We start from the raw sequence: 26,507 nt of genomic DNA on the forward strand, positions 1-26,507 counted from the left end.
GGGAAAAGGGAGAAAGGGACGTTGGTCACTTAGAGGAGAGTAAATGATTTTTTAGGAAAGATGAATGGACTCAGAAGAATAGATGGGAGACATGATACTTTGTGACACAGTTTGTCAACTTCTAGTCTCTTCTGATGAGTCAGTCCTTGGTTGATGAAATCCTCAGGAAGGGAATTTATGATACATGAGTTTCTTTTGGGGGGGTCTGTCTTTAGGCAGATAAGGCAAGTTCAAAGAAAGCCTCTCCTTGCATTTGCTGTCTTTCAAGTGCCTACAAGCCTCTCCTTACATTTGCTGTCTTTCAAGTGCCTACAAGTCAAAATTATCAGTATACCAAAGCAACATATTCTGGGGTGACATTTTCTGCTTCCCTTCAGAATCAAGATCTAAATATTCATCCATTGGGATCTTATGTCTTTTGAGACTCCCTCTCTCCCCTTCCTTTTCATTTAATCTCTAGATTTCTAAAATGAACTTATTTTTTTGATCATCCTGTTTTACAGAGGCCAAAACTGAAAGTCAGAGATTGACTAAACTTGCCTGAGGCTTAGTAGCTAGTAAATGGCAGTACCAGAATTGAAACCAAGCCTTTCAACCTCTGTTAATCTTTCTCCATATCATGTTGCTGCCCTTGCGTTGACCCTACTTTAATTTTCACTCTCTTTGTTTAGTCTTTTGTATTTCTTGCCTAATTACTTATTCTAAAAGATCTGCAGTCCATCATATGCTCATTTTGAAAATCTGCATTTTAAAATATAGACGTCTGGGGACTCAGTTGTCATGCAAAAGTGATGTCACTCCTCTCCAACAATACATTACAGAATGAAGGAAAAAATATTTCTTTCTTTCTTGATTGTTTATGTGATTTAAGTTAGCAGTCTACCAAGGATATTTACAGCTACAAAGATCAGCTGCCCTCAGGGCCATCCTGGGGCCTTCTTAATCCACCACCTTGCTCTGGTTGCATACAAAGTTTCCCCCATACTGGGGGAGGGCTAGATTTCAGCCTTACCTTTCACTCCTCACTTAAGGCTTACAGTTGCTTAGCAATGCACACTGCATGGATGTTGTTATAGTGTACAGATTTTTTCTTATAGCAGAAAGATCCTAATTTTTTCTGAGCTTTTGGTATTTAATATTATTGTGTGGTTGTGTTTTAGATTGGAGAATTAATTTACGTTGTGGAAGGAAAAGGTATGATCCCCTTGCCTTCCTCCTTTCTCCCAAAGGATTCTTCAGCTCCACTTGACTACAGCACTTCGCCAGAGGAAGGTAGAGTATGTTTTGTTTCACTTAAAATGTTGAAGGATGGGGTTGTTCTTCATAGAGCCATCCAAGCATACTCCTGGCAAGTTTTTCCAATAAAAACTTGGAAGGCTTTTGGAAGGCTCCCTTTTAACTTTATTATGTCAGCATCCATGGAATACAGCCCCAGTTTAACAAGAAAATGTCAATGGTGATTTTTTTTTTAATCCTTATTTTTCATTCTTCAGATGAATATTGAAATTTGGCATGTAAAATATTTACTCAGCAAATTTTCAGTTGCCCAGATAATTTGGAAATGGTTCTACTCTCAAATTCTATATATTGTAATATATTAACTGAACTTGTACCCTGAACTTGTACCCTCATTCTGAAGTGTAAGGTTGTTAGTGAAAGAAAATGACAGCTCTTACCAGCACCTGACACATGTCTTTACATTTATTTTTACCTCCCTTACCTTCTAATCGCTGATAGCACAATGATCACTTAATGTTTGAACATGTTGATATGTCTGTGAAAGAACCCTTTGAGTTCTTTTGAGCATTCTTTGAGCATTCTTCTTAGAGAATACCAGCAAAATCACTTTAATTCCTGAAGACTTACTCTTGAATTACTGAACTAGGGCTACTGGAAATGAGTTACCCATGTTACTCTGGTTAACGAAGGCCACAACTGCAGTTTTCTGTTTCAAACCTTCCAAGTGCATTCTGGATAAGGTTGTCGAGGGCATAAATGATCCTGGCAGTCATGAATCTTTTTGCTTCCCCTAGTGTTGAGTAAGGAAAATCCAGTTCTGTATTTGAAATGTGAGCTCCATCAAACCTTGGATGTGGACCTTAAGTTGCCACTGACTAATGAAGCCAAGGAAAAGGCCTTGGCCTTGGCGGCCCAGCAGCAGATGTCGGATGTAGAGTATGAGCGACGGTCGATCACGGGCACTCTGGAGAGCAGCAGTGTTCGTGTGGCCATCGCCCTCCTGGGGCTGACCAAGATTGAGGTGAGAATGCAGGACACATGACTCACTGAAATGATTGTCGTTGTAGAACCATGCAGAGTTGTCACTTGATCGTAACCTTTTTACATGGAAAAATGACGAATGCTGGTTTTCCTCAGGAAGACAGCTCAGTCGCTTTTCTTCTTTCTACCTCATTAAAAAGTCTGAAGCAAAGCGTTCTCCTAATGTTAGCAGGACTGCTAATTTTAGTAGTGGAACTAAATTAGTGGTAACTTAGCATGCTAGCACATTTAGGCATTACAGTGTAGCCGCTGAATTCACGGTTGCCTCCACTTCTGACTACACGTTAGAATGCCCTGGAGAACTTAAAATAATAGTAGTACCCAGACCCCGTTCTAAAATAATTAAATACAAATCTCTGCTAGGGGGCGGGGAGGGACATGTTCTAAAAGTTGTCCAGGATATTCTTTGCATCCAAAGAGGCTCGTCCCCGGGGTCAGACTACCAGGCTGAGCATCCAGACCCTGACACTCTCTACCTGTGTGACTGTGGGCTGGTTACTTCAAAATCCTCAATCTTCAATTTTTATATTTTTATTTTTTATTTTATTTATTTTTTTTTTTTTTAAGATTTTTTTATTCATTTATCTGAGAGAGAGAATGGGAGACAGAGAGCATGAGATGGGGAGGATCAGAGGGAGAAGCAGACTCCCCGCTGAGCAGGGAGTCCGATGCAGGACTCGATCCCGAGACTCCAGGATCATGACCTGAGCCGAAGGCAGTTGCTTAACCAACTGAGCCACCCAGGCACCCTAATTTTTATATTTTTAATCTGAAGATACTGGTAATTGATGGAAGCTAAGTGAGATAATTACTTAAAATGCTTACCACTTTACCTGGTATATAAATAAGTGCTCTCTATATGTGCAGCATTATTGTTCTTGTTATTACTATGGACTCTATTATTATATCTTGAACTCTATTGTATAAATGAAGTAAGGTACAGTCTAGCCTCCAGAGAGCCACCAAAGCGCTTCTTTTAAAATGGAAACCTGGTCACATTGCTCCCCTGCACAGATTCCTCTGTTGGCTTTTCAGCTCATTCGGAATAAAACCCAACATCCTTAGGACGGTCCTCATCCTTAGGACGGTCCTCCCCGCCCCCCCACCCTGCCCCGGTCAGTCCCATCTCTTCCCTGATCTTACCTTCTCCACTGAAGCCCATTCATTCATGTCACTCCTTCAGCACAGGCCTCCTTGCTCATCTAAAAATCCCAATGCATGCTCGCCATGCCCTGTGCACTTCTGTGGTTAATTTTCCCTAGATATTAGACGCTACTTCCCTCAATTACTTCAGACCTGCTAGAATGCTACCAATGAGGTTATGCTTATATTTTTTGTATCTTCTTAAAAATCTTATGTACTTTTTAAAAAGCATTGTTTACCTCTACCAGGCACTTTCCGAATCCTAAATTTCCTTCAACTTTCTCTATAGATAGCATTTATCACCTGAGAGGAATATATTTGTTTGCTTACTCATTGTCTGTCTCCAGCAAGGGAATTTGTGAGGAGATATTTGTTTAGTTAACTCTCATATCACCAGTGCCTAGAAAAGTGTGCTGTGCCAAAGGTAGTCACTAAGTCTTTGATCAGTGTAGGAACAAATGGTAAATGTTTTCATCCTTGTGTGAGATTTACCTTCATATATTACCTTACATAGATTACAACAAATACTCAGCATTGTAGGGATGATTTCTTTTTTTGTTAGAATGCTAGAATCAGTACAGTCTATGCACAGATCCCTAACATTTAATGATGATATTTTATGGATGACCTGGACTTTAAGTTCTGATTAGTTCAAAAATATCAAGGCCCAAGGCTCTGATGCCCTCTGGACTGACCCATCTACACTATGCATTCAAGAAGCTGAGGGCTGTCTTTAGCTCATACCAACAGGCTTACTTCTATGATGGAGCAATGAATTTGGGAAGGTTTTTGTTCAACTTTGAGTATAGTATTACAATAGAAATGTTTGATATGTGGCTTTTTCAAACTTTAACCCTATCATAGTGCACTCTCTCTCTCTCTTTACTTTTAAATTTATTTTCTTCAGGGGCACTTGGGCAGCTCAGTTGGTTAAACATCAGATGCTGGAGTCCAGCTCCAGCCTGGGTGGGCCTCTCGTAGGAAAGGACAGCGTCGGCGAATGAGGAGACACAGACACAGGGTCAGGTTGCAAGCATCTCCTCCTGACAGCCTCGGAGGAACTTTATTTATTTGTTAGGATATTTTTGTTTTTCCAAATCTTAGATCATTCTCTGGATTACAGCCATAGCCTTCTTTCATTTTTCCTTTGTAATGATTAACATGACCTTTATTGATTTCTGCTTATTGGTTTTTGCTAAAACTAAAAAACAGTACGCAAAGAGAAAGGTGCTAGACAGAACGTGACCGTCTTGTTATTTTGTTCTATAGAAACTAATTCTTTGTGGAATTAGTTTCATTATGATTGCTTAGATAGGCGTAACTAAGGTGAGTAGTCACTTTATCATGAAACCCCAGAAATATTCCCACAATTATAAAGATTGCCATAAATAAAATGAAAAAGAATAGCAGGAGCCAGCCCAGAAATATTCCCACAATTATAAAGATTGCCATAAACAAAATGAAAGAGAATAGCAGGAGCCAGCTGTGGAGTCTCCTGTTTTCAGGATCATCCTCCATACTTGGACTTAGTCAAACAGCATGAGTAGCTTGGCTCGCGCCAGTCAGACTCTTGATTTCGGCTCAGGTCATGATCTCAGGGTCGTGGGATCGAGCCCCCGTCGGGTCCCATGCTCAGTGGGGAATCAGCTTGAGATTCTCTCTTTCCCTCTCCCTTTGCCCCTCCCCCCTGCTCTCTCTCTCTCTCAAATAAATAAATATTAAAAAAATTAAAAATTTATCTTCTTCATTCTTACCTCTTATCAAAACATTTTATTTAAATGAGAAATGCTGGAGGGAGATGGATTTTGTCAATGGATCCACTTTCTATTATTTATGCATATATACATATACATATATACATATATACATTTCTGTTTTTCTCACTCTTCTTTTAACTGTCTCCAAAACCCAGCACACTCTTTGTGTTTATTATTGTATCTACCCAATTATGTTTTGTATAGTATTTATTTTTATATTTCCCTGTTCCTCTAGAATTGTGAATGCCTAGAAATGGAAAATCTTTGTCGTGTGTTTTTTAGCCCTTATTGTCTTGTGTGTGACAGGTGCTCTGTCACTGTTTTAATTGAATTGAACATGTGCCCGAACAAATAATACTTTAAACCTGAGGTCTTCATGTCTATCCAGCTTGCCTCATAGCCTGATTTTTCACAGTCACAGTCGTCTTGTTTACTTATCCTTGTTTACCTCCCACATTTACAGGATGGGTATCTGTATGTGTGTACTTCTCGATTGGTTGGTGGAAATAACAGCAACAAAAACAATTATCATCATCATAATTTATGAAAAAAAACCTTGTCCTCTTTAAAATTAAAATTGAAATGTTTTAAATAGTCTCTAAATTTAGAAATTGTAAGTATTTTTACCTGAAGATTATTATTTTCTTTGAATTCTGTGACTATCACACATTTTTCGATTTCAGCAAAAACTTTCCAAATGCACAAAATAACTGTAGAAGGGTTGAATGTGCTAGTTTAGGAAAACCAGCTGCAGCAAATCAGAACTCACAGATGCATCTTATTGTGCTCATATACATCTATCATAAAGGGCTCTTTTCAAGTGGCAATTATCAATGCATTCTTGAAATCCAATAATGATATTTTTTGCAGAATAGTAAACAAGATTAATTTTAAAAGTACTCTCTCCCTGTATAGTATTTTACACCATTTGTCCAATATGCTTTTATGTGCATTTTTCCAGATTATTTCAATGACCCCATGGAGAAATGTAGAGAATGTAGAATTACACTTGTAATACAAAAAATGAAATGACTGAGGCATAAAAAGACTTATGTTGCCCTTAACAATAGGGTAGCAATTACAGCCCAGATCATGGTAGAGACATCATTGTCTTTTAAAGCTGAGACAAGAAATCAAAGACACTCAAAGACACATAGGCCAACCTCTTACACTTACAGACCTGCAAACCAAGACCCCAAAATAGTAAGATGGTAGCCTAGGATCACACCACTGATTTGTGACAGAAAAGTTATGGACACAGGTTTTTGCCCCCCCCATCCATTACTCTTTTCCTTCCCCTGCATAGTCTCCAGATCATATGTTCACTTCTTCATCTACTACCATGAAATTGTATAATGGAATAAATGAAAGTCTAGAATGCTCAGTTATAGTGTAAAATAACTACATAAAAAAATCTAAAATCATCCTTGAGATAAATCTGTTTAGAACTAAATCTATTTGAATAAATGTAATCACTTTTCTACCAAAGAAAAGTGACACATCTGACTAATTATGTGGTGGTTTGTTTTTTTTTTTTTGGTACACAACCGTGTGGAATTTGAATTTTTGAAATATTTATAGAGTAATAGCAACATGATGTATCTACTTTATACTGTGAGAGACAGGATCTTTTTTCAAGAGCATGAGTTTCTGACACTTCACCATTTAGCACTCATTTATTGAATTCATATTCTTCTGACCATTAATAAATCAACTCTAACGATATACTCAGTGATACTGGAAAGATTCAGAACTTCAGGGTAGTTTCCTTCTATTTTCTATTAGCTTTTCCAGTTTATGTTTTAAAAGCCATGCTATATACTCTGGGATAAGTGGTAGAAAAATCATTGAAATTTTGAAATTTAATATGTTTAAAAAAGGAAGCCTAAAAGATCTCCTTTGTGAGGATTCAGAAGGGTAAAGAAAATGTTTTTTGTATTTGTATAGCTTAAGTGCACTCTAAATCATGAAGTAATCCTACTGATACTGTCAAAGATAAACAAAGCTGGATACTAGTTACAGCCGTAAGGATAGACTTTATTCAGTAACTGTTGCAACGGGGAGAAGGATCCAGCATGAACTAAACTGAAATTTGTACAGGAGGAACTGGGAGTTTTAAAAGGAGGATGAGAAAGTAAGGAGGGATAATGAGCTGGGAACTTAATAATAATGAGCAGAATCTGGGAAGTGGACATTTTTAAGTAGGAGGGGGTTGGTCAGTGTGATCTGGATTTGTTAATTGATCCTTATCTGCAGGAGAAACAAACTTCTGTGATCTTTATGACGGGAGGTAGTGATGCAAGATAGAACAAGGTACCTACCTGGCTGGGATCATTATCTCCTTGAATGTTTGCATTCTAAGGTCCTTGAGAAGACAGTTCTGGGTCGCAGAAAACTTACATCTTAAAAAGGAGAGAGAAAGAGGAGGAGGGTGCAGTGAGTGGGGGTGGAAGAAAGAAAGGAAAGGAGAGAAAGGATTTATAATAGCAAGCTTTCTAAAGTAACTGCTCTAATAAGAGGGGGTTTAGGGGCCTATCTTCCTGTCACTGGGTTTTGGCTGGAACAAACAGTATATTCTCTTGGCAGCATTGAGCTCTCTCAGGTAGGCACTTTAAGGGGAACTGGGATCATCCTAGGGATATGGCCTTGAGCTGTTAGAAACTAAGTCAGCATTTGTTCAAGTCTCTTAGAGTGTGTGTATATATGTGTGTGCATGTGTGTGAAGGGGGTAGACAAAATCATTTGTGCTGAAAATCTGCAGTTATTGTAGGCCAAGGTTGAGGCCTACTTGAGACGAGGGGTTGGAGGAGCCTGATTAGAGTTTGGCCAAGAAGAGGGTCTATGTCAATATATCATGACTTAATGACTTGAAGGTATAGAAGGCAGATGATATACATTTAGGTTAAAGAGCTGGTTGTTGATGTGAATAGATAATTTGTTCATAGTGACTAGAAAAATGAACCAAATACAAGCAATGATAAATGTAAATGAATTAATTTAAGTTTTTTAATTTACATGATTTTAATTACCAAAATAAAGTAGTTGAAAAATGTTACTTTGTGGAAAAAAAATACTTGTGGATTTTGTAGATAACAAACCCAGTGAGTGAGAAAATTGCTAATGGCACTAACATTTATTTTTGTTGAGTAATGATACTATGACCACAATCAAGATGATGATGATGACAATGGTGATCCTAATAGCCAACATTTATCAAAATATGCTCCAAGGACCTGGATTTTGTTTTCCCTTTAAAAATTCACACCTTGGATAGGCAGTGTGTACTATTATTGCCCATATTTTGCAAATGAAGACTTTGTAGCTTTGTTTAATAGACTGGCCAAGCTTCCTTAGAGTTGGTTATAAATGCAGGCAGTCTGCCTTCAAGAGTGCTTGGTCCAACCATTGGGCTGTACTATGTGGTTAGCGATAGAGCATCCAGATAAAAATAAATGATTGCCTACCTCTGTGCTTTGCATTGCTTGGTTCACACTTAGAGAACTGGCTTTCTCTTCAGCGTTCCATTTTAGGAAGGACAATATTGAACTAGATTGTGTCTTGAGGAGCATTTGCATGATGATGAGTTGTTGTAACCCACAGTATGTAAGTAGCGGTTGAAGGGACTAAACATATCAAACCTATTTAAAAGGTATATTTGGGATAGGGGGGAGGAAGAAAAGAAATTAACAAAAAAATAAAAGGTATGTTTGGATGTCTGTGGAACGGCAGGACCTAATTTTATACATCTACATATGTACACACACACATATGCACACATATATTTACAAAATTGTCACTAGGAAAAGAGAGGGGACTAACTGTGCTTCTGATAAGAACTAGAACTGATGGGTTAGATGTTAAGGAACACGGGGATCAACTGAAGGAGGGAAGCACTTTCTCAATGCTATTCACCAGTGGAATTGGCTTTTCCCTGAAGCAATGAATTCCTCAACATTGAAAGGATTAGAGAATGGGACACTGAGCATCTGTTAATAAAGGATGATTCCACAGATTCTGTAAAACATGTTAGTGCTATCTTCCACCAATCAAATAATAATGTGTCTAAAGAAATGAACAGGGGCGCCTGGGTGGCTCAGTCGTTAAGCGTCTGCCTTCGGCTCAGGTCACGATCCCAGGGTCCTGGGATCGAGCCCCGCATCGGGCTCCCTGCTCAGCGGGAAGCCTGCTTCTCCTTCTCCCACTCCCTCTGCTTGTGTTCCCTCTCTTGCTGTCTCTCTCTATCAAATAAATAAATAAAATCTTAAAAAAAAAAAAAGAAAGAAATGAACAAATTCAATCCTTTGGTGGATTTTTTTCCCAAATGTGGTCTCTAAATACATGATGCTTTTGTGTGTGTGTTTTGGAGGTAAAGGCTAAGAGAATTACATTCCAATTTTACTCTGTTTATTTGCAGACTTGTATGCTCTTTAATACCTCAAAGCTAAAGAAGCCTAAGTCCATTTTATACACAGCAGAACTGAGCCTTCCAGAACATTTTGATATCCCCAAGAAAATCTACATTCCTCAGATTCCAGAAACTCAAGCTAAACTGACCCAGTCTCAAGGAATTAAACCTGCAAATAAAACAGGTAACACATGGACTGCAATATCTCGCTCTGTCCCAGGCTCTGTGAAATACTAAAATTTTAAAGAGATTATCTCTACTAATAGGATGTTTATAATACAATTAAAGAGAGAGTTCAGGGTACATAAATATCAATTATTGGATATTTTGCATTATAAATAACCAACATACTACAGCATAATAATCTAAACTATGTACTAAATTTAAGTGCTAAGTTGCTGGTACTGAAATTTGCGAACCTGTTATTACTCCTTCTTAAAGAGTAGTTGATAAAGACAGTAAGTGCTCTTTGAGAAAGTTAAGGTCTTGCTGTGACTGTGAAATTGGTTACAGAAGCTGTGCTGGAGTTGAAGCTCAGGCTAACTTTAAAGGATAGGAGGGTTGTTGGTGGCAAGATCATATCAGAGGAGACAGTGTGTTATTTATGAGTGATTTATCTTTGATCTGGACTAGGGCCTTTAATAGTTGAATATTTACTCCTGGTCTCCTGGTACCCTTTTATTCTGTGATTGTAATTAGGAAGGACTAACCCAGATTTAATAGAATATTAATAAATACACATTATCAAATATGAGCAATAGGATGTAAACAATGTGACAAAATAATTTAAAGTATCCAAAATTAATTTGTTTTCATTTCACTTCTTTCCAAGCTGGTAGATAACATTAGGGTTATAATTTCTTTACTAGGGCTATTCCCACAATGTATCATAACTCAAGTGTCATGGATCCTACTTTTTATTGTTGCTAATTTATGTTTTGTTACATTTTCCTTTGTTCTTTTCCTAAGGCTTTGTTTTAACTATATAATGTTTCTAAATCAGAAACAGTGGTTACAAATGATAAGGTTATAGGATAATCTGTTCATTTTACCCTCCTAGGAGATCTGAGATCCCAGATTCAAATTCTAAGTGGCCAAGCATGTAACAAGGATTAATGAATTAGCTCTGGTCTAAGGCAAGAAGGATAATGGAGCCTAGAACAAACTGGAGAGTAGGCGTCCTATCTAAACATTCAAAATCAAAACAATAAAAAGAAGAAGCTTAAGTCCACCCAACAGCTGTGAGGGTATATTTAACTCATCAGCCATCAGGCTGGTGACAGTTCTTAAGTGAAGTTGTTGTCTTTCTTTTTTTTTAATCTTTGTTACCTACAGCTTTTCAATGTACTATTAAATTTTTAAATGAAGATTTTATTATGATAATTTTTTAACCCCTTTGAGATAACTGGATAAAGTTGTGTGTATTATAAGCCCAACTAGGATTCCCAGTCCAAACAATTCACTTATTGAGCCATTCACTCAACACTCTTGAGCATCAATTCCTTTGGGCAAAACAATGAAAATTGGCATCTTAAGATGCTGTTTAATTATAAATAAGTATAAAGTTATCTGTATTGAAAAGCCTTTCACTGAGATAATTTTCAAAGGCTAATATTTTTCTTTTGTATCAGTTGTGAGCTATCCATTTCAGTAAGAAGATTATAGTGAGAATTAAGAAAAATAGAGCTATAAATTTTAAAAGATCATGCACGAAAGTTTTAAAATACAGTTTGCATATCATGGCTCCTGTCTAACTTGATTTTTTATGCAGTTGACTTTATTGAAGAAGCTTGCAGCCCAGGTTTCTGTTTCCACTTCCTTCAGCATACATTTAAAAGGATTAAGTTTACAAAAACAGAATATTCTAATTCAGGATCATAGCGGGTCAAATAAAATACATAGCCTCAACAGTGCAGTGTACATTCTATTGTTAAGCAGTGGACTTCATTAATGAAAAAGGAACATATGCTTTTTAAGTTTAATAAATAACATTCTATTGGAATTTGAGACCAAGAATTGTAGAGTTAAGCATTTAAGAAACTTATCTTTGTGGGGGAAAAAAAGCTTACCTTTGTGATATAAGCCACTCTGAAGAGAACCAACAAATTCCTAGCATTCAATACAGTAATATAGAAAGAAATCTTGGGTTGTTTTTTTTTTAAGATTTTATTTTTTTAAGTAATCGCCATTCCCAGTGTGGGGCTCAAACTCACAACTCCGAGATCACGAGTCACATGCTCTACCAACTGAGCCAGCCAGGTACTCCTAAATCTTTTTTTTCTTTTCTTTTCTTTTCTTTTTTCTTTTCTTTTCTTTTCTCTTTTCTTTTCCTTTCTTTTCTTTTCCTTTCTTTTCTTTTCTTTTCTTTCCTTTTTTCTATAGGTGGCATGGAGAAAGAAATGACAAGTATTTATCTGGAGAAGTAGAGATAGCCCAGTGTTCCTGCTAATTTCAGGAAAGGGGTGGAGGTGGGTCATTTTTATAATCTCTTGAAGTTCTAATGTCATCAGAAGGCACTAGTTTTGAGGTATTGAGAAGTGGCCGTCTTCTGCCCATTCATATTAATGCTGCCGATCAGTCTTTACCTTTTTGAAATTCCTAATGAAACTTCCACATTTCTGGTTAACAATAGCTATTATTGTAATTACTTAAAATAATCGACTTAAATCCGTATTTATTTTAGCTCCATGATTTAGGAAGGTATTATTTTTCCCATCCCACCTTTTAACCTTATAATGCTTTCAACTGAAGGAGATGGAGCTGTAGAGAAAGTGCGTGTGCACACAAGTAGATGCATCCATCTCCACAGACGCCATGGATGTACACACATGACAACATTTTCCCATGGGAAAGACATTACTTGTCCCACCTCATAAGTCTCAAAGATCCTGTGACTCCTTTGTTGTTAGTGGACTGGAGTAGGTCTAATATTTTTTGAGCACCAACAATATGCAAAGCACTGTGACAGTTGGTTTTATAGTTTTTCTCATTTAATTCTCCAAATAGATACTCTGTCTCAGATCCCATCTGGGCATCTTGCTTATCCATGGACTCTTGCATGACCTTTCCACACAGTTTCTGGCCTTCTCAAGCATCCTCTTTACTCCAGTTTTTTCCCATCTCCAACCTCCACTGGACAAATGACTTTGTCACCTCTGTCACGGAGGAAAGGGGGCTACATGAGCACACACTCTTCCTTAACCCCCTTATCACCTCCCCCTCAATCTCCAAATAATAGGAATCTACTCTATCAACCTTGCTGTGTGCATCTTTTAACTTATGCCAGATAACCTGTTCTTGGGCTCTTCCATCATTTATCAGAGCTCCTTCTTCTTTGAGAGTAGTTCCTTCACTTTTGGCTCTCAAACTTTCTCAAGCTTCAAAAACTAAAGACATTCATACCTTTCCCGTGACAAACATACTTCTGAGTAGGGCTATCTTCATTTGTAGTTTCTATTCTTGCATGACTAGTTCTCAACCTCTCAAATCTGGCTTTTGCTCTACCACTATAGTAAAATGACTAGTTGCTTTCTAATTGCCAAATCCAATGGGCCATTCTCAGTCTTCATCTTATTGGATCTCTATTGCATATGACCTGGATGATTAGGCATCTACTCAGAATTCTAGATATTTGAGATAAGGCTATATATCCTTATTCCCTGCATTTCTTCTCCATCCCCTTGATAAGATTTCTTCTTAATCGTTTCGTGAGTTATTCTGTTTACTCCAACAATATGGTAATCTTCAAGGTTCTACTTGTCTTACTGGGGCTATTATTACTTTTTTTTTTTTTTTTTTAAGATTTTATTTATTTATTTGAGACAGAGAGAATGAGAGACAGAGAGCATGAGAGGGAGGAGGGTCAGAGGGAGAGGCAGACTCCCCGCCGAGCAGGGAGCCCGATGCGGGACTCGATCCCGGGACTCCAGGATCACGACCCGAGCCGAAGGCAGTCGCTTAACCAACTGAGCCACCCAGGCGCCCCTATTATTACTTTTAATGTATCCTATAGGAGATTCTGTACACTCCTATAGTTAAAACTACCATTAACATCCCTAATGTTTATCTTTATTCCCACCCTTTTCCTTCTATTTTCAACTTATTCAGAGGCATTTGACATGCCTACCTATATATGTGTGTGTGTGTGTGTGTATGCAAATAGATACACAAATAGAGAGATTTATCCCTCAGATTCAAAATGAATGTATTATTATTATTCTCCATTGATTTGTTCCTTAGCATATAATCTTTATCTTTTCATATGGTGGGACATATATCCACCCTGTCTCTTATATTAGAAATCTGGGCATACTGCTTGAAGCTTCTCTCTTTTGAGCTCATACCTACAATTCATCTTGTAGTTTTAAATTTTCTGTAATTTATTTCCTTTTCTTCTCTACTCCCACTGTTAATGATTCAGGTCTTCATCAGTACCTCACAAATGGAAAAAGTAATCACATCTATTTCTTCTCAATGAGGTGCAGATTTAATGAGATGACATATGTTAAGAATTTAAATGCTATATGATATACCTAATAAATGTTGGCTATTAATTATACTCTAGTCTTGTCTCCCTTAAAGTACTTCACCTCTAGGCACTAGAACTATTAAATCTGACCATGAGATATTACTGAGACATTTAGTGATTTCAGAGGCAGATTTACTATACTACCAAAGACATAAATTTTATGATTTTTCACTTTTTTGACCCCCCCTTCTTAGTCTCTATCTAGTTTTATATTTGCGATTTTATGTTCTTTCTCTTGAAGAAGGTCCCTATATTTTAAAAGCCTCAGGCCTCATAAAACCTAGACTTTTACCTGGTTGTAGGTCTTGACTTAAACTCTCATCTACTTGTGGCTCTGGGGATGTTGAAATTTATGGACAGGAAGAGTTTTATGGACCTTAAAAGGGTATAGGTAAACAGGAAATCTCCAGTGGATCCAGGAACACTTATTACCTCCCTAATATAGAGGGTCCTGTGTGTTTTGTGCCCTCCGTGAAAAATATGTACAAGAACACTCAAACAAAATGCTCTAGGCTGGTTTTGCTGATCACTTACACAGAGCTCAAAACCTTCATTTCTAAGGTTATCTCTTCAGTTTCTAGTATTTTACATTGACCCAATTTCTTGTTCTCTCTCAAGGGATATGTGGCAGACATATTGGAAGTGCATATTGTAGGAACACTGTTCTCCTGTACCTTCTCCCATTTGAATCCAATTTTCTGACTTTTCTAACATTTGCTAATAATTAGCGGTCTAATAGGTGACAAATATTCACTAAATCTTTCCATGACAGCAGTTTAATATGTAATGTGCTTATAAACTATACTAAAAATTTATTATTTATAACTAACCCTATATGTGTTTCTATCCACTTTATAAGGATTAAATATATTATTTTAATGGCTAAATTATCCTTCAGTATGAAAATAAGACTGCAGAATTGTTGCAATAAAAATCAAAATTCCTGCTTAAAATTTATTAGCTGTTTTTGACAAATAAACCCTACATCTCCAAGTTACATCAAATAGCCACAAATGCATTTCAAATAGAAAAAAAGTAATTTCATTTAACAGAGTACCAATTAAAATGTTAGGTTTAATGATTAAACTGAGTTAAATTGAAACAATCCACTATACTTTATTGTCCACATCACCAAATCACCTAATCTTAGAAATGTGCTGTTCATTTTTCTCAAAAGAGCTATAAACTTGTGGTGATATATTTGTTAAACTTTTTTTTAAACTCCTTTTAAATTTACAAAAGCTTTTTGAAATAGTTCCTTAATTCACTTAGAAATATAATTCAAATGTTTTTTTCATATAGGATTGCCACAATTGTAAATCATCAAGTCCAAATACAGTGTATAAAAGAATGTTATTAAATTCCAGAAGGAAATTACTAATCCATATACTACATTTAAATCTCATAAGATCAAGAAGAACAAAACCCAGGAAAAGTAGAGAACATATTCTCTATCTGAGATCTTTAAGTTTATATTTAATTATAAATGTAATCGTTTCTGTTATAGTCTACCTTTCAAGAAGACTTGTAATTATAATCATAAAAGACAATACTTATCTTATAAATACCTGATATAAATCTGAATTTACATCAAGCAAAAAATAAAAGGATATTTATCTATACTCATGCTTAAAGCTTTATTCTTCTATTTATTTATGTATTTCATTTTTAATAACTTTATTAAGATATTCACATACCATGCGGTTCACCAGTTTATTTAAAGTGTATAATTCAGTGGTTTTCAATATATTACATAGATACAAGTAACCATTACCACAGTCAATTTTAAAGCATTTATATCACCTCAAAAGGGAACTCAGTATCCTTTAGCTATCAACTCCCTCTCATCTACCCCTCTCCCCAGCCCTAAGCAATCATTAATTTTTCTCTCTACATAGACTTGCCTATTCTGGAGATTTCATATTAAAGAAATCATGTCATCTGTGGTATTTTATGACTGGCTTCTCTCACTTAGCATAATGTTTTCATAGTTCATCCATGTTATATCATGTATCCATACTTCATTCCTTCTAATGGCCGAATATTCCATTGTATGACTAACACATTTGGTTTTTCCACTGATCAGTTGATGAACATTTGGGTTGCTTCTACCTTTTCCCTACCATGAATAATGCTGCTGTAAACATTTTTGTGCAAATTTTTGGGTGAACATACGTTTTCACTTTTCTTGGGTGTGTATATATAGCTGTAAGTAGAACTGTTGGGTCACATGGTGACTATGTTTAAACATTTGAGGAACTGCCAGACTGTTTTCCAAAGTGACTGTACCATTTTACATTTTACCAGCAGTGTGTGAGTGTTCCAGTATCCCCGCATCATCAGCAACACTCCTTATTATCTGACTTTTTAATTTTAGTGATCCTAGTGGGTAGAAATGGTATCTTATGTGCTTTTGATTTGCATTTCCCTGGTGCCTCAGCATGTTGAGCTTCTTTCCATGTACTTATTGGCTATTTATGGATCATTTGTATAAATGTCTATTCAGATCTTGTACCCATTTTTTAAGTTGAGTTGTCCTTTTCTTCTTGATTTACAAGTGTTCTATCTATACTTGAGGTACAATACTTTATCAGATAGATACTTGATTTGCAAATATTTTCTTCCATTCTCTGGGTTGTCCTTTCACTCTCTTGAGACTGTCCTTTGAAGTCTAATTGATCTATTTGTGTTGGTGATTGTGTTTCTTGCTTTTGATATCATATTTCAGAATCCACTGCCAAATTTGAGGGCATGAAAATTTAGCTCTATTTTCTTCTCAGAATTTTATAGCTTTAGTCCTTACATTTAGGTCCATTTTGAGTTAATATTTGTATATTGTTTGAGGTAAGGGTCTAACTTCATTCTTTTGAATGTGGCTGTCCCACTGGTCTTGGAACCATTCATTGAAAATACTGTTCTTCTGGGGTGCCTGAGTGGCTTAGTCGATTGAGCATTCGACTCTTGGTTTTGGCTCAGGTTGTGGTCTCAGGGTTGTGAGATCCAGCCCTGCATCTCATCAGGCTCAGCGCTCAGTGGGGAGTCAGCTTCCCCTCTCATTCTCCCTCTGCCCCTCCCCTCACTTGCTTGTGCTCTCTCTCTCTCTTAATAAATGGGTCTTTTTTTTTTAAGAGAGAGAGAGCACAAGCAGGGGTAGCAGCAGAGGCAGAGGGAGAAGCAGGCTCCCAAGGAGCAGGGAGCCCGATGCAGGACTCGATCCCAGGACCTTGGGATCACAACCTGAGCTGAAGGCAGATGCTCAACCGACTGAGCCACTCTGGTGCCCCATAAATAAATGGGTCTTTAAATAAAAATAAAATACTATTCTTCCTGCATTAATGTATCTTGACACCCTTGTTGAAAACCAGTTGACCATAAATAACGTGGTTTATTTCTGGGTTTTCTATTTTATCCCATTGATCTATATGTCTTTCCTTAGGCCAGTATCACATTTTTCTGATTACTATTGCTTTGTAGTAGGTTTTGAAATCAGAAAGTGTGAGTCCGACTACATTGCCCTTTTTTAACCAGATTGTTTGGCTGTTCTGATATTCTCACAATTCCACACGGATTTTAAAATCAACTTGTCAGTTTCTGCAAGCAAGCCAACTGGCCGCCTGATAGGTATTGCATTGAATTTATAAATCAATTTGGAGAGGATTGTCATCTTTTTTTTCTTTTTAAGATTTTATTTATTCATTTGAGACACAGAGATATGAGAGAGAGAGAGAAAGCATGAGCAGGGAGAGAGGCAGAGGGAGAAGGAGAAGCAGGCTCCCCGCTGAGCCAGGAGCCCGATGTGGGGCTCGATTCCAGGACCCTGGGATCATGGCCTGAGCCGAAGGCAGATGCTTAACCACCTGAGCCACCCAGGCGCCCCGAGGATTGTCATCTTAACAATATTAAGTCTTGTGATTCATGACCATAAAATATTTTTCCATTTCATTAGATATTCCTTAATTTCTTTCAACAGTGTTTTGTAGTTTTAAGAGTAAAAGTTTTGTACTTCTTTTGTTAAATATATTCCTAAATATTTTAATCTTTTTCATGATATTACCAATGGAATTGTTTTCTTAATTTCATTTTTGGATTATTCATCGCAAATGTATAGAAATACAACTGATTGCTGTATATTAAAATTGTATCATGTAACCTTGATGGATCGATTTTTTAAATTCTGTTTTATTGGGTTCCTTAGGATTTTCTATATACAATATAATATTATATGCATAAAGAGATGGTCTTACATCTTCCCTTCTGAAATGGATTGGTTATATTTCTTTTTCTTACCTAATTGATCTGGTTAATACCTCCAGTAGAATGTTAAATAGAAGCAATAAGAGGGGACATTCTTTTCTTCTTGAATGTATGGAGAAAGAATCCAGTCTTTAATCATTAAGCATCATGATAGCTGTAGGTATTTTATAGGTGCCCTCTATGAGGTTGAGGAAGTTCCCATCTCTTCCTAGTTTGTTGAGTGCTTTTCTCATGAAAGTGCATTGTATTTTTTCAAATTATTTTTCTGCATAATTGGGATAAACATGTAGATTTTGTTTCTTTTACTCTATTGTTATAGCATAGTGTATTCATTGATTTTTGGATGTTAAGCCAACCTTGCATCCCTGTGATAAATATCATGGTTTGAATGTTTTGGGCTCCTCAGAATTCATATGTTGAAAACCTAATGGCCAAGGTGATGGTAATTAGGAGGTATGGCCTTTGGGAGGTGATTGGGTCATGAGGACACAGCCCTCATGAATGGGTTTAGTATCCTTGTAAAAGTTGTCCCGGAGAGCTAGTTCACCCTATCTGTTATGTGAGGATACAAAGAGAAATTTGAAACCCCGAAGAGGGTCCTCACCTGACTCTTCTGGTACCTCATTCTTAGACTTCCAGCCTCCAGAATTGTGATAAATAAATGTGTTGTTTATAAGATACCTAGTCTATCGTATTTTGTTATGGCATCCCTAGCACCTCTTCTATATGTTGCCGATAATTCTTCTATATGTTGCCGAATTCTATTTGCTAGCCTTTCATTGGTTTTTGCTTTGATATTCGTAAGAAATTTGGGTCTAGGGTGCCTGGGTGGCTCAGTTGGTTAAGTGACTGCCTTCAGCTCAGGTCATGATCCTGGAGTCCCGGGATCGAGTCCCGCATCGGGCTCCCTGCTCAGCGGGGGGTCTGCGTCTCCTTCTGACCCTCCTCCCTCTCATGCTCTCTCTCATTCTCTCTGTCTCAAATAAATAAATAAAATCTTTAAAAAAAAAAGAAATTTGGGTCTACAGTTTTTCTTATGATGTCTGTGTAGTAATACTGGCCTTATAGAATGAGTTAGGAAATGTTCCTTTCTCTTTTATTTTTGTTGAAGCATTTCAGAGGGATTGGTGTTGATTCTTTTTTAAGTGTTTGGTATAATTCATCAGTGACGCCATCTGGCCATGGGCTTCTCTTTGTTGGGAGAGTTTTAGTTACTCATTAAGTATCTTTACTTGTTATGTAGATCCGTTTAGATTGTCTCTTTCTGTTTGAGGCAGTTTCAGTGGTTTGTGTCACTTAAAATGTGTAATTTTTGGTATACAATTGTTTATACCATTTTCTTACATTCCATTTTGTTTCTGTATGGCAGAAGTAATGTCCCTACTTCCATTTCTGATTCTAATAATTTGAATATTTTCTTTTTTTTTTCTTGTTCCATTTAGCTAAATGTTTGTCAATTTTGTTGATCTTTTCAAAGAACTAGCTTTTGGTTTCAGTGATTTCTCTGTTGTTTTCTCTATTTCATTAGTTTCTCTTTTAATCTTTATTTTTTTTCATTCCACTTTCTTTCAGTTTAGGTTGCTCTTCTTTCTCCAGTGTCTTAAAGTGAATGTTTAGGGTCTTGATTTCAGATCACTTTTCTTCTTTGTTGTAGGCATTTATAGTTATAAAATTCCCTATAGGCATTTGCAGCTATAAATTACTACTTGAGCTTAATCCTGTAAGCGTCTGTATGTTTAATCTTTATTTTCATTAGTCATAAAGTATTTTCTAATTTCCTGAGATTTTTTCTTGACCCACTGATTATTTAAGAATATATTAACAATAACAAGAGTTGTTTAGGGAGGGAGGTTGAAATATTATGAAACACCCAATATCTAAATCAGGTAAATAGAAAGCTTCTCTGTTCAAAACCAGAGAAGATGCTTCAGAACTTGGTCTGCTTGTCCTCCGCTGACCTGTTATTATAACACAGCAATGGTTCATGAAGCACATTCTCATGAGGCTGGGATTCTGATGAATATAATTTGAAAGCTACTGATTTAGCCCAGCTTCCACATTTTATAGCTGAGGAAATTGAAACACAGAGAGGGTAAGCAATTTAACTAGAATCAAGTAGATAGTGACATAATTGCATAATTCACTCTAGAACATATGATCTTTAGCCTCTTTGGAACAAAGCTGCTAGATTACGGGATACTTTATTCAACAAATATTTATTGAGAGCTTACTGTGTATAGATAAGCAATGTTAAGGCACCCAAGATACAGCAGTGACCACAATAGAGAAGATCCTTGTCTTTCAGAATTTGATGTGGAAAATTGTCCCTAGTGTTTGCCATCCTTGGGGCATATTCTGAGTGACATATTCATTATCGGTTGTCGCTTTTCTGTGTCTTATTCTTTCAATCTTGTGACTCAGGGTATTACTTCTTTGGATAACAAGCTAGTTAGATGTGTTGACAGTGATTGTGGTATGGAGAAATATGACTAGCCAAATGAGAACTTAACCCAAACTTTGACTTCACTGTTTCAATAAAAAAGGCCCAGCATCTGGTTTTCAGTTTCAAATGGTCTACAAATTGTTAGTGACTAGACTGACATATTAGATGTGTATAATTGTTAGCTCTGTTTATAATTTTCAGCCATTTCTCTTTTATATCAGTTGTTTCTATCCATATAATATCTGATTGAAAATAATTACATGTTCTTATCTCCTTGGTTGATCAATTTTTATTCTAATATTTGAAAGTTCTGGTATAATAGTCACTTTTTTTTCTTATTTTTTGGAAAAATAAATTGAAGGTACAATTTTATTTTATGAATTCATTTTATATTTTCATGCACGGGGGTTCAGAAGTGATTTTAATTAAGGTGTATTAAATTTAATGCACAGAACTTTAGTATAGTGAAATTCAGAAATCAAGAAAGTAGTTAGGTATGTACTTAATGTAGTTTAGAAAATTGCAGTTTTCTTTGTTGTTGCTATATCATTTTTTTTTTGGTGAACAGAAAAAACTTCATTTTTTAAAAATAAAAGTCAGTGGAAAAACAGTGTCTGAAATGGAATTTTGTTCTTAAGTTTATGGGCAATTGTAGTACTCATTTGAATGCAATGAATGGGAACCAGTGGCACATTCTATTGTAATATCACACATAGGTGTAATAAAACATAATGAAGGTATTTGAAGTTAGCTTCTTTTCAGTATTATGTCTATGATTATTTACCAATCCTATGTTACTAAGTTTCTTTATTTTACCATTAAACATAGAATCTTAGAGAATTTTCATTTTGTCCGTTATGCTTAAGATATTTTGATCTCTCTCTTCTGTGTTTTAATAAGTGTCATGACAGCTGGTGTGATCACAGCTCTTGTGGAAGGAAATAATAATCTTGTCTTTTCTCAGAGAGGTGCCTCGTAACCACCTCTGGGATGTGGAGGGCTGCCCCAGGTGTACCTAACTGACTTCATGTAGAAGCATAGTTGGGATCTACCATTAGGAAAAGGGGGTCTGGTGATAGAGTGAAAGAAGAAACTATGTAGTTTCAGTGGTCAGCAGGTGAGTGGGCACTTAAAAGATAAACCTATTAACATCTTATATACAAATTTCTAGGTCTGACCATTGATATTTATATTTTATTGATTATCCTGCTTTCCGTAATACTTTTTATCCTAATCTGGGTCACTGATAATGCATCACCTTTGGAGAATGTATTCATGGGCAATAACTGAACCTTTTGAGGCTCTTCCCTAATCACACTACTGGGTGTAGGGATCAGTCCTGTTGATCAGAGTATTCTCCTCAATTCATATCACTGCTCACAGATTCCTCAGCTGAGTCAGAAAATTGGGTCATGTGCTCTTGTATTCTGGCCTCAGCCCAAGCCACCCTTGGGTGGGCAAATGACTGAGCTGCTGAGAATGTTCACTCCTGTCTCTTTCCATTTCAGGATATCTCTTCTTCAGTTCTTTTCTTTGCCTGACTTGTGGCAGGTTGTAACCTGATTGGAACACTGAGTGTCTCCCTTTTGTATAAAATCCCCTTTAGAAACGTCATTTTTAAAAAATTTTATTTTTAGCCAACAACCTTGGTTTTTTTCAGAAAAAGAAATTTTATATTTATTGATTGAATGATTGATTGAAGTATACCCAACGCATGATGTTACATTATTTTCAGGTGTATGACATAGTGATTGGACAAGTCTATATGTTATGCTGCAGGTTTATATTCACCACAAGTGTAGCTCCCATCTGTCACCATGCAATGCTATTACAATATCATTGGCTGTATTCCCTATGCTGTGCCTTTCATCTCCATGACTTATTCATTCCATAACTGGAAGCCTGTATCTCCCAGACCCCTCCACCCATTTTGCCCATCTCCCCATCCCTCCCTCTGGCAACCATCAGTTTGTTCTTTGTATTGGTGGTTCTGTTTCTAGTTTTTTTTTTATTTGTTCATTTTTTTGTTTGTTTTTTAGATTCTGCATATAAATGAGATCATATAATATTTGTCTTTCTCTGACTTAAGGAGAGATTTTAGACTTCCAGTTAACATTGTGATTTTTGAGGTGGAAATTATACAGTGATATATAGATCTTTAACACAATATTTGAGCTGTAATTGTGTGATTCCAGTAAATCTTAATATGGAGAGAAAGAACTGGAAATGCTTCCTGGGAAAGTTAGGAAAGAATTTTTGTGGAGAAAAAAAACTTAAAAAATAAAGAATTTCTGTGGAGGATTGATAGCTTAGATTGATTTTTCTGGGCATAGTATATATTTTCTCACATATAAAAATGATTTTAAAGGATAAATAAAAATGATTTAATTAATAATCTATATCTGTATCCATATCTAAGCTGTGTTGCATTTCATTTAATTATTTGTCCTAAAAGTTTATTGTTTAATTATAGTACTTGTACCTCTTCCATTCTTCATATGTTTTGTATTTTTGTTAGAAACTTCATTATATTTTATTGAAGATTTAAAAGCATTTCACTCATTCATTTGGATTTGTTTTAAGGGAATTCAAATGATGAAGAAATCATACTGTTTGTCCTCAGGAAGCTTATGGACTAGTAGAAATGACAGCAATTGGGCACATGAGAACCCTTATACACAACTCAAACTGATAAGTGCTTGTCTCCTTACTTTCTCATCACTGGAGTGTTTATTCACCTGGTTACAAAAATTGTTTCAGGGCTTCAGTTGTCCACAGTTGATTTAGGGACAGTCAGACTTGGGACCTTTGCTGGAATTTTGGAAAAGGGATTTATTTTCCCCCCCAGGTCTGCTAAGCTGGTAAAATAAAAGTCTGGGGTAAGTGGGTAGAGTCTCCAAGAATGAGGTCAGCATAGAGAAAGAAGGATGACATCTTAAGATTTCAGGTGTATTTCTGGATGATATCATTGTAACGGTGGTCATTCCTTCTGTATATTGCCAATTAGTGGGTCAACAAACTCCCTCTATGGTCCCTGCAGTTTTAGTTGGATTTCTGACACAAATGGAAGTGATTTGAGAATTGCAGTATCTGAAGCCTGTGCTCTCCCCACGTTGCTGTTAGTTGCCAACCCTGGTTATACATCAGGGACACCTGGATGTCTTTTACAAAATACAGTTTCCAGATCCAAGTCTAGACCTACTGAATCACTCCCAGGTTGGAAGAGGTCTAGGAACTTGTATTTTAAAAGTTTCCGGGGTGCCTGGGTGGCTCAGTCGGTTAAGTGTCTGACTCTTGATCTCAGCTCAGGTCTTGATCTCAGGCTGGTGAATTCAAGCTTCGCATTGGGCTCCGCACTGGGCATGGAGCCTACTTAAAAAAAAAATTTATTGGAAGTGGGGCGCCTGGGTGGTGCAGTCAGTTGAGCATCGAACTCTTGGTTTCAGCTCAGGTTGTGATCTCAGGGTTGTGAGATTGAGCCCAGCTTCAAGCTCTGTGTTCAGCGTGGACTCTGCTTAAGCCTCTCTCTCCCTCTGCCCCTCCCCTCCTCTCTCTCAAATAAATAAATAAATGTATAAAAAAATAAAAGTTTCCTTCCAAATCACTGTCAGAGTTAATCCACATATTAGAGTTGGGGATCCATTGCTGTGCAGTGTAATGCCACCACTTGACATCTCCATTTTACAAATGGAGAAAGTCAGGCCCAGAAAATTAAAATCCCTTTAGGAGGCCATGTAAGAGGTCACATCAAGTCTCCTGAGTAAGCACCCAAGTCTAAGTCTTTGTTGCTTTTTCCGTTATGCAATGCTGCATTAAAAAGTCACATTGCTCTTTATTCTTAGGTTAGTGATTATCTTAGTTTGAGTCCCCTAGACAATGAAGCCTGATGCAAGAATTAAATACTGATGCTTTACTTGGGAGGTGCAAACTCAGGGCAATGAGAGGGGGAGAAAAGAGAAACAAGGGAAGAATGGGAAGCAAAACAATGAATGATGCTTGAGCGGCTTTCTCACTGTCCACTATTTACCTACATGAATAGATGCAACAGGTTGCTCAGCAGGTATCACTTTGAAAAACTATGTGAAAAGCGCCCCTAGCAATCATTGTGAAAGAGGAAGGTAAGGAGTTTTGTCTTCATGTTTACCTCCTGTCTCCTGTACCTATTTGCCAGATTTTACTCCATGGGAGTTAATGGCCCTTGGCTTTGAGGTGGCCTTCCCTGGCCCCACAGAATGCCAGGTTCCATGCCCTACCATGGCAAGAGGAGCCAGAAATTCTGAATTTGGGACTGATCTACCTGTCCCTCAAGCAGCAGCCAAGGGGTTGGCTCCATTAGTTCTGAAGGAAGTTGCCGGTCATCCTCAGGCTGAGGAACATGGAGGCGGGACAAGTAGCTGAGGTTGCTGGAGGTGGCAGAACCAAGGGAATCTCAGGAAGCAGGTGAAATGGATGCCATACAGCAATGTTGTCTTACTGTTAATATTTTAAAGAATTCTTGTTACACTGTCAGCAGCTTTCATAGACAATATCCAGTTTCTTTCCCTTTCCCCTACCATCTCTGCTCACAAACTTCATCCCAGGTCCTGAGCCTGCTCTCATCTGAGACCTGGGATCTAGGCACCCATCTGTGCTGTCCACCAGTCTCCCCTGTCATGCCTGCAGTCTCATGAGTTCTACTGTAATATTAATCTGTCAGCCCTGGCTCCTTTCTATGCTCCCATCCTTGTGATGCATCTTCCTCTCTCCCTTGTGTTTCAGTACCCAGGTAAAAGTTTCTACTCTGTTTCTTAAAATCCAAGCTAGTTGTTTTCAGACTCCCTCACTAGGTACTGGTATACTCACTCTTCCTGCCATCTACTCTTGGCCTAGACAGCCCAAGTTCCCTCAAAGAAGAATCTTGCCTCTGAACTTGGGATCCCTTGTCTTTCTTGGCTGTAGTACAGGTCTCTGACATCAATCAGACCTAGTTTTTCTTATCTCTGGTCCACATACTTGATTATAATTTCACTTCTATTTTTGAAAATCCCAGTCACAAATGTGTGACTAATTCTCCTTTCTCGTCTGGCTGCCTTTCCCATACCTGTCCTCCCAGAGTAAAAGTTTCCAGCTTGTTCAGTTGTTAATCTGTGTCTTGTCCTAACATTTGGGGGTTCTGCCAGCCCCAGGTTCTTTCGTCTTCACGCCATACATTAATGAAACATGATTGTGTCCTGTATTATCAAAGAAAACATACTTTAATTCAAATAATTTGCTATAACCAAGTCAACATAATTGTAATATCCAAGACTGTGTATATATTATTTATCCTCACAGTTTTATTGTAAGATACTTTCAGTCTATCAATGTCTCCCACTTTGCTTTTTATTGTTTTTTATCTACGGACATAGAGCCTGAAAGCAAAAACAAATGTGAACTTTAAATGGCATCTTAATCTTTCTATTAGATCTTCAATAGTGAACATATGCTATGCAATAATGCATTAAGGAAGACATTTAATCAAAAATTGCATAAGCCTTTTCCCCTAGTTTAAGTCCTAGGGAATGTGTTGTTTATTGGCTTGCTAACAGCTTAAACTAATTTGCACTCTTAGTAAATCAATCTATGAGAACTTATAAATCAACTCTGTTTAAAACAGATTTTATTTTTAACATATGACAGTTAGAGAAAGTTTATGGTATTTGGAATTGAAAATTCAAA

At 37.0% G+C, this 26,507-nt stretch overlaps 1 protein-coding gene across 1 annotated transcript in view; it reads left to right on the forward strand.

Annotated features, from left to right (window-relative positions):
* CFAP47 (cilia and flagella associated protein 47) overlaps positions 1 to 26,507 on the forward strand; it is a 495,620-nt gene that overhangs the window by 274,722 nt on the left and 194,391 nt on the right. Inside the window, exons 43-45 of the mRNA XM_045873173.1 lie at positions 1,161 to 1,272; positions 2,034 to 2,260; positions 9,595 to 9,737. Of these exons, the coding sequence (XP_045729129.1) occupies positions 1,161 to 1,272; positions 2,034 to 2,260; positions 9,595 to 9,737 (482 nt within the window). The remainder of the gene's footprint in view (positions 1 to 1,160; positions 1,273 to 2,033; positions 2,261 to 9,594; positions 9,738 to 26,507) is intronic.

The sequence above is a fragment of the Mirounga angustirostris genome, unplaced genomic scaffold (genome assembly GCF_029215605.1).
Source record: "Mirounga angustirostris isolate CCGP_5_RB_7025 unplaced genomic scaffold, mMirAng1.0.hap1 SCAF_11, whole genome shotgun sequence".
Lineage (NCBI taxonomy): Eukaryota > Metazoa > Chordata > Mammalia > Carnivora > Phocidae > Mirounga > Mirounga angustirostris.